The 10,000-nt window shown below is 34.9% G+C and overlaps 2 protein-coding genes across 2 annotated transcripts in view; one reads left to right on the top strand and one right to left on the bottom strand.

Moving 5' to 3' along the window:
- Nucleotides 1–10,000, bottom strand: part of LOC127910097 (RNA-binding protein 25-like) — a gene marked incomplete at both ends in the record, with an annotated part of 39,883 nt that overhangs the window by 1,413 nt on the left and 28,470 nt on the right. The window contains 2 exons of the mRNA XM_052473155.1: nt 3,277–3,280; nt 4,483–4,643. Coding sequence (XP_052329115.1) covers nt 3,277–3,280; nt 4,483–4,643 — 165 coding nt within the window. The remainder of the gene's footprint in view (nt 1–3,276; nt 3,281–4,482; nt 4,644–10,000) is intronic.
- Nucleotides 757–10,000, top strand: part of LOC118375455 (CCN family member 2-like) — an 11,334-nt gene continuing 2,090 nt past the window's right edge. Inside the window, exons 1-4 of the mRNA XM_052472826.1 lie at nt 757–1,130; nt 3,143–3,359; nt 3,612–3,863; nt 4,460–4,674. Of these exons, the coding sequence (XP_052328786.1) occupies nt 1,077–1,130; nt 3,143–3,359; nt 3,612–3,863; nt 4,460–4,674 (738 nt within the window). The 5' untranslated portion in view covers nt 757–1,076. The remainder of the gene's footprint in view (nt 1,131–3,142; nt 3,360–3,611; nt 3,864–4,459; nt 4,675–10,000) is intronic.

The raw sequence follows: 10,000 nt of genomic DNA, 5'->3' as shown, positions 1-10,000 counted from the left end.
CCTGTAGTCACCCGTAGTCACCCGTAGTCACCTGTAGTCACCCGTAGTCACCTGTAGTCACCCGTAGTCACCTGTAGTCACCCGTAGTCACCTGTAGTCACCCGTAGTCACCTGTAGTCACCTGTAGTCACCTGTAGTCACCCGTAGTCACCTGTAGTCACCCGTAGTCACCTGTAGTCACCTGTTGTCACCCGTAGTCACCCGTAGTCACCCGTAGTCACCCGTAGTCACCTGTAGTCACCTGTAGTCACCCACCCGTAGTCACCTGTAGTCACCCGTAGTCACCTGTAGTCACCCGTAGTCACCTGTAGTCACCTGTAGTCACCCGTAGTCACCTGTAGTCACCTGTAGTCAGTCACCTGTAGTCACCTGTTGACAGTTACTATTAGGCTGGTCTCTGTGTGTTATTGAAGGTTCATCTCATGTTGAACAACGTTTATACTTTGAGTCCTTCCCAAATAGCACCCTATTACCTACATAAAGTAGTACACTACTTTTGAGCCCCCATGGCTTTCAATCTTTATCGTGTTATTTCCCCTGGTTATTACTTAATACTATAAATGTTTCCCCAATACCCATGCATTTTAATTCCAACTTCATAATCACTGTAACCATGTTCCTGGTGTAGGCTATTTTGGTCTGAATGGTGGCCAACATGAACAATGTTCTCCTTTAGTCCATGTCAAATTAAAATCACCTTTTGTCAGTTCCTGCTTTAGTACATAAAATAACTCCCACTTGGCTGAACAGTAGGTTGATGGAGGGGGATGCCTGTCTTTAAAAACAGCTCTCCTCTCAGGAATTAGGAAAAATAAAGCCATCTGGAATGTGAATATTTTGACCCCTTTGGGTCGCGTGGCATAACTCTTGTTTACTGGGCTACACCCCGCCTCGCGGAGTATTTAAAGTAGGGGTTCTCTCGTCCATGCCTCAGTCTAGCTAGCCCCTGGAGCCCTGCAGAGAGTCAACGAACAGTGAGAGAAAAGGGAAACTCCCGTCTGCGTGTCTGTCACACTGAACGAAAACCAACGTGTTGGACTGAGTGAGAGCGCGCTGTTGAAATAAACGAGGCAACAATGTCTGAGGGAGTTATCACCAGAATGGTTCTTCTTCTGCTCATCATCAGCTCGGTATGTTTTCACATGTCATATATTATATCAATAAAGTGCTAGATTTTCATTTATATACATTTGTGTAACTTTGCATTTGATGCAGTAATAGCTTATTATTTCCTTCATTCACTCGGCTGTTATATGTTTTGTGTTGTCTTCATTGATATGTATTATTTAGTTAGGTAAAAAGTACATTTAAAGTACAACTTATGGGAACTCATTGTGTACTTATAGCGGCTAAAACATCCCATGGGGGTGTGGTCTCAGTGCAGTTCTGTAAAGCAGCCTACAGCAGCTCTGTATAGGAGCCTACAGCAGCTCTGTATAGGACCCTACAGCAGCTCTGTATAGGAGCCTACAGCAGTTCTGTATAGTAGCCTACAGCAGCTCTGTATAGGAGCCTACAGCAGCTCTGTATAGGAGCCTACAGCAGCTCTGTATAGTAGCCTACAGCAGCTCTGTATAGGAGCCTACAGCAGCTCTGTATAGGAGCCTACAGCAGCTCTGTATAGGAGCCTACAGCAGTTCTGTATAGTAGCCTACAGCAGCTCTGTATAGGAGCCTACAGCAGCTCTGTATAGGAGCCTACAGCAGCTCTGTATAGTAGCCTACAGCAGCTCTGTATAGTAGCCTACAGCAGCTCTGTATAGGAGCCTACAGCAGCTCTGTATAGGAGCCTACAGCAGCTCTGTATAGGAGCCTACAGCAGCTCTGTATAGTAGCCTACAGCAGCTCTGTATAGGAGCCTACAGCAGCTCTGTATAGTAGCCTACAGCAGCCTGTACAGCAGCTCTGTATAGTAGCCTACAGCAGCTCTGTATAGTAGCCTCTGTATAGTAGCCTACAGCAGCTCTGTATAGTAGCCTACAGCAGCTCTGTATAGGAGCCTACATCAGCTCTGTATAGGAGCCTACAGCAGCTCTGTGTAGTAGCCTACAGCAGCTCTGTATAGGAGCCTACAGCAGCTCTGTATAGGAGCCTACAGCAGCTCTGTATAGGAGCCTACAGCAGCTCTATATAGTAGCCTACAGCAGCTCCTTAAAGCAGCCTACAGCAGCTCTATAAACAATCGTACATGATGAAATAGTAGTGTTGTTTTAATTGGGTGTCACTGTTAATAAATGACTAAGTTATTGGATTCAAATGGGCTATGTTCTGGGGTGTCTTACTCATTGCTACTAAAAGGAACATCATGTGAGTACTGAGATGCAGAACAAAGATAGTAGTTATCGGCTCCTAGTTGGACATAGGGTCTAAAATGAAGTGCCAAATAGCTTTTTTTCCACTAATAAAATTGTTAATGACTGAGTTAATCCAGGTTCTGCTAATTCTTTATCACTCAAATGTTTTAAACATCCGTTCTTAGAATAAAACATGTAAAGATTTGACAGCATTTGAGGAACCTATTTTGATTTACTCTTACATTCTTACAAGTCTCTTTTATATATATTTATTTTTTATATTTGTTCAAAAGTAATGCTGTATGTAATAGCAGTGTCCATCACTCTCCATAGAAAACTCTCTCCATAGAAAAGTCTGCTCGAATTGATTTGCCTACATCGAGTCAAGTGTCTCCATCTAGTGGCAGTACGATGTATTACAAGCGAGGTGTTAACAAAAAAACCTCGAAGTAGCCCCTTACAACATTCTCTGCTTCTTTGACACACAGACCGCAGGAGGTTGGTGGCACCTTAATTGGGGAGGACGGCTCATTGTGACGGATGGAGTGGAATCAGTGGAATGGAATCAAATACATCAAACAACAAGGTTTCCATGGTTTCCAGGTGTTTGCTGCCATTCCATTGGCTCCGTTCCGTCCATTACTATGAGCCCTCCTCCACTGGTAGAGACCGACCTCATTGCATTACTGGATCTAAACATTTTCCCTGGAGACAAATCCTGATATCAGACATTTTATCCACACTTATCCTATACATTTTTCTTGAGCTTTTCTGACTTCTATCTTTTGTTTAACATTATCCAATAGATTTTCTAAAGCATTTCTGACTGTCGTTTTCTTCTGTCTTTAGACAATGGCCCAGGACTGTTCCGATCCCTGTGACTGTCCCTCGGACCCCCCTCCATGCCCGTTTGGTACCAGCCTGGTTCTGGATGGCTGTGGTTGCTGTAAGGTGTGTGCCAGGCAAGCCGGCGAGCCCTGTACCCTCCTGGAGCCATGTGACCACCACAAAGAGCTTTACTGTGATTATGCAATGCTGAGTGACACTGAGCACGGCATCTGTATGTGTAAGTTGAATTCTCCTGTCAACTATTAAAGAAAAGGGTGGGATGTCTTTAAGATCTCTATGCAGACCATGATCACTTCTTGGCGATCCTATTGCAGAGATTGCTACATATTTTGTGTAGACTTTTCCACGGCTTTGTTTCTCATTATCCAAAGTGGGCAATCTCTGGGCTAAGCAATTTCCAATAGGTATTTACATGAGTTTGAACAATATAATGTGAATCTAAAATGGCGTCTCCACCTCTGTGTTTCAGCCCAGGAAGGCCAGACGTGTGACCTGGGAGGGGTCATCTACCGCAGTGGAGAGACCTTTCAGCCCAGCTGCAAGCACCAATGTGTTTGTATGAACGGAGAGATCGGCTGCGTGCCAACCTGTGCCAGCGACGTGTGGCTGCCCTCCCCAGACTGCCCCTACCCACGCCGCATCCAGATCCCTGGGAAGTGCTGTGAGGAGTGGGTGTGTGACCAGAGCCCTCAGGACAACCCCTATCAGTCAGCCATGGCTGGTGAGTCTAACCTCTAGAACCAGAGTCCTAAAAACAACCCCTATCAGTCAGCCATGGCTGGTGAGTCTAACCTCCTACAAACTGGAACTCTTCCTTCCTTTCTCTCTCTCTTTCTCTGTCTCTGGCTCTGGCTCTGGCTCTGGCTCTTACTCTCTGTCTCTCTCTCTCTCTCTCTCTCTCTCTCTCTCCCTCTCTCCCTCTCTCTCTCGTTCAAACTAACCACCTCTCCCTCTCCCTCTCTCTCTCTCTCTCTCTCTCTCTCGTTCAAACTAACCACCTCTCCCTCTCTCTCCCTCTCTCTCTCTCTCTCTCTCTCCTCTCTCTCTCTCTCGTTCAAACTAACCACCTCTCTCTCTGTCTCTCTCCTCTCTCTCTCTCTCTCTCTCTCTCTCTCGTTCAAACTAACCACCTCTCTCTCTGTCTCTCTCTCTCCCTCTCTCTCTCTCTCTCTCTCTCTCTCTCTCTCTCTCTCTCGTTCAAACTAACCACCTCTCCCTCTCCTCCCCTCTTTTTCACCATTGTTCACCTTTCCCTCTCCCTTCCTCTCCTCTCAGGATCTGAAATTCACCCTTTGGTCTCTTCTTCCCCTCTGTCAGTCTACAGAAAGGAGTCAGCCCACGTGCCGGTCCCGGCGGAGAGCCCCAGGGAGAACTGCATCGTCCAGACCACCAAATGGGGCGAGTGCTCGGCCACCTGCGGCATGGGCGTGTCGTACCGCGTCACCAACGACAACGAGCGGTGCCAGCTGGAGAGGCAGACTCGTATCTGTATGATCCGGTCCTGCCACGTGGAGCAAGAGAAGGACATCAAGGTGGATACATGGACTAATACCATTATATAGTATAACAACATACAGAGGAATGTATTATATAGTATAACAACATACAGAGGAATGTATTATATAGTATAACAACATACAGAGGAATGTATTATATAGTATAACAACATACAGAGGAATGTATTATATAGTATAACAACATACAGAGGAATGTATTATATAGTATAACAACATACAGAGGAATGTATTATATAGTGTATTATAACAACATACAGAGGAATATATTATATAGTATAACAACATACAGAGGAATGTAGAGGAATGTATTATATAGTATAACAACATACAGAGGAATGTATTATATAGTATAACAACATACAGAGGAATGTATTATATTATAACAACATACAGAGGAATGTATTATATACAACATAGTATGTATTATATAGTATAACAACATACAGAGGAATGTATTATATAGTATAACAACATACAGAGGAATGTATTATATAGTATAACAACATACAGAGGAATGTATTAGATAACAACATACAGAATGTATTATATAGTAACAACATATTATATAGTATAACAACATACAGAGGAATGTATTATATAGTATAACAACATACAGAGGAATGTATTATATAGTATAACAACATACAGAGGAACGTATTATATAGTATAACAACATACAGAGGAATGTATTATATAGTATAACAACATACAGAGGAATGTATTATATAGTATATTATATAGTATAACAACATATAGAGCAATGTATTATATAGTATAACAACATACAGAGGAACGTATTATATAGTGTATTATATAGTATAACAACATACAGAGGAATGTATTATATAGTATATTATATAGTATATTATATAGTATAACAACATACAGAGGAATGTATTATATAGTATAACATACATGTATTATAGGTATAACATTAATATAGTATAACAACATACAGAGGAATGTATTATATAGTATAACAACATACAGAGGAATGTATTATATAGTATAACAACATACAGAGGAATGTATTATATAGTATAACAACATACAGAGGAATGTATTATATAGTATAACAACATACAGAGGAATGTATTATATAGTATAACAACATACAGAGGAATGTATATAGTAACAACATACAGTATAACAACATACAGAGGAATGTATTATATAGTATAACAACATACAGAGGAATGTATTATATAGTATAACAACATACAGAGGAATGTATTATATAGTATAACAACATACAGAGGAATGTATTATATAGTATAACAACATACAGAGGAATGTATTATATAGTATAACAACATACAGAGGAATTGAGGAGGAATGTATTATATAGTATAACAACATATAGTATATATAAACATACAGAGGAATGTATTATATAGTATAACAACATACAGAGGAATGTATTATATAGTATAACAACATACAGAGGAATGTATTATATAGTATAACAACATACAGAGGAATGTATTATATAGTATAACAACATACAGAGGAATGTATTATATAGTTTAACAACATACAGAGGAATGTATTATATAGTATAACAACATACAGTGTATATATAGTATAACAACATACAGAGGAATGTATTATATAGTATAACAACATACAGAGGAATGTATTATATAGTATAACAACATACAGAGGAATGTGAGTATTATATAGTATAACAACATACAGAGGAATGTATTATATAGTATAACAACATACAGAGGAATGTATTATATAGTATAACAACATACAGAGGAATGTATTATATAGTATAACAACATACAGAGGAATGTATTATATAGTATAACAACATACAGAGGAATGTATTATATAGTTAACAACATACAGAGGAATGTATTATATAGTATAACAAATGTACATAGGAATATATAGTATATTATATAGTATAACAACATACAGAGGAATGTATTATATAGTATAACAACACAGAGAGAATGTATTATATAGTATAACAACATACAGAGGAATGTATTATATAGTATAACAGCAGAGGAATGTATTATATAGTATATTATTAGGAATGTATTATATAGTGTATTATATAGTATTATATAGTATAACAACATACAGAGGAATGTATTATATAGTATAACAGCAGAGGAATGTATTATATAGTGTATTATATAGTATATTATATAGTATAACAACATACAGAGGAATGTATTATATAGTATAACAACATACAATGAGGAATGTATTATATAGTATAACAACATACAGCAGAGGAATGTATTATATAGTATAACAACATACAGAGGAATGTATTATATAGTATAACAACATACAGAGGAATGTATTATATAGTATAACAACATACAGAGGAATGTATTATATGTATAACAACATACAGAGGTATTATTATTAAATTATATAGTATAACAACATACAGAGGAATGTATTATATAGTATAACAACATACAGAGGAATGTATTATATAGTATAACAACATACAGAGGAATGTATTATATAGTATAACAACATACAGAGGAATGTATTATATAGTATAACAACATACAGAGGAATGTATTATATAGTATAACAACATACAGAGGAATGTATTATATAGTATAACAACATACAGAGGAATGTATTATATAGTATAACAACATACAGAGGAATGTATTATATAGTATAACAACATACAGAGGAATGTATTATATAGTATAACAACATACAGAGGAATGTATTATATAGTATAACAACATACAGAGGAATGTATTATATTATAACAACATACAGAGGAATGTATTATATAGTATAACAACATACAGAGGAATGTATTATATAGTATAACAACATACAGAGGAATGTATTATATAGTATAACAACATACAGAGGAATGTATTATATAGTATAACAACATACAGAGAGGAATGTATTATAAGTATAACAACATACAGAGGAATGTATTATATAGTATAACAACATACAGGAAACAACATACAGAGGAATGTATTATATAGTATAACAGCAGAGGAATGTATTATATAGTGTATTATATAGTATATTATATAGTATAACAACATACAGAGGAATGTATTATATAGTATAACAACATACAGAGGAATGTATTATATAGTATAACAACATACAGAGGAATGTATTATATGATAACAACATACAGAGGAATGTATTATATAGTATAACAACATACAGAGGAATGTATTATATAGTTTAACAACATACAGAGGAATGATTATATAGTATAACAACATACAGAGGAATGTATTATATAGTTTAACAACATACAGAGGAATGTATTATATAGTTTAACAACATACAGAGGAATGTATTATATAGTATAACAACATACAGAGGAATGTATTATATAGTATAACAACATACAGAGGAATGTATTATATAGTATAACAGCAGAGGAATGTATTATATAGTGTATTATATAGTATATTATATAGTATAACAACATACAGAGGAATGTATTATATAGTATAACAACATACAGAGGAATGTATTATATAGTATAACAACATACAGAGGAATGTATTATATGGTATAACAACATACAGAGGAATGTATTATATAGTATAACAACATACAGAGGAATGTATTATATAGTTTAACAACATACAGAGGAATGTATTATATAGTATAACAACATACAGAGGAATGTATTATATAGTATAACAACATACAGAGGAATGTATTATATAGTATAACAACATACAGAGGAATGTATTATATAGTATAACAACATACAGAGGAATGTATTATATAGTATAACAACATACAGAGGAATGTATTATATAGTATAACAACATACAGAGGAATGTATTATATAGTATAACAACATACAGAGGAATGTATTATATAGTATAACAACATACAGAGGAATGTATTATATAGTATAACAACATACAGAGGAATGTATTATATAGTATAACAACATACAGAGGAATGTATTATATAGTATAACAACATACAGAGGAATGTATTATATAGTATAACAACATACAGAGGAATGTATTATATAGTATAACAACATACAGAGGAATGTATTATATAGTTTAACAACATACAGAGGAATGTATTATATAGTATAACAACATACAGAGGAATGTATTATATAGTATAACAACATACAGAGGAATGTATTATATAGTATAACAACATACAGAGGAATGTATTATATAGTATAACAACATACAGAGGAATGTATTATATAGTATAACAGCAGAGGAATGTATTATATAGTGTATTATATAGTATATTATATAGTATAACAACATACAGAGGAATGTATTATATAGTATAACAACATACAGAGGAATGTATTATATAGTATAACAACATACAGAGGAATGTATTATATGGTATAACAACATACAGAGGAATGTATTATATAGTATAACAACATACAGAGGAATGTATTATATAGTTTAACAACATACAGAGGAATGTATTATATAGTATAACAACATACAGAGGAATGTATTATATAGTTTAACAACATACAGAGGAATGTATTATATAGTTTAACAACATACAGAGGAATGTATTATATAGTATAACAACATACAGAGGAATGTATTATATAGTATAACAACATACAGAGGAATGTATTATATAGTATAACAGCAGAGGAATGTATTATATAGTGTATTATATAGTATATTATATAGTATAACAACATACAGAGGAATGTATTATATAGTATAACAACATACAGAGGAATGTATTATATAGTATAACAACATACAGAGGAATGTATTATTATATGGTATAACAACATACAGAGGAATGTATTATATAGTATAACAACATACAGAGGAATGTATTATATAGTTTAACAACATACAGAGGAATGTATTATATAGTATAACAACATACAGAGGAATGTATTATATAGTATAACAACATACACAGGAATGTATTATATAGTATAACAACATACAGAGGAATGTATTATATAGTTTAACAACATACAGAGGAATGTATTATATAGTATAACAACATACAGAGGAATGTATTATATAGTATAACAACATACAGAGGAATGTATTATATAGTATAACAACATACAGAGGAATGTATTATATAGTATAACAACATACAGAGGAATGTATTATATAGTATAACAACATACAGAGGAATGTATTATATAGTATAACAACATACAGAGGAATGTATTATATAGTATAACAGCAGAGGAATGTATTATATAGTGTATTATATAGTATATTATATAGTATAACAACATACAGAGGAATGTATTATATAGTATAACAGCAGAGGAATGTATTATATGGTATAACAGCAGAGGAATGTATTAGTTAGTGTATTATATAGTATA

The sequence above is a fragment of the Oncorhynchus keta genome, chromosome 20, assembly GCF_023373465.1.
Source record: "Oncorhynchus keta strain PuntledgeMale-10-30-2019 chromosome 20, Oket_V2, whole genome shotgun sequence".
NCBI classification, from domain to species: Eukaryota; Metazoa; Chordata; class Actinopteri; order Salmoniformes; family Salmonidae; genus Oncorhynchus; species Oncorhynchus keta.
This window is presented reverse-complemented; position numbering and strand designations above follow the sequence as displayed.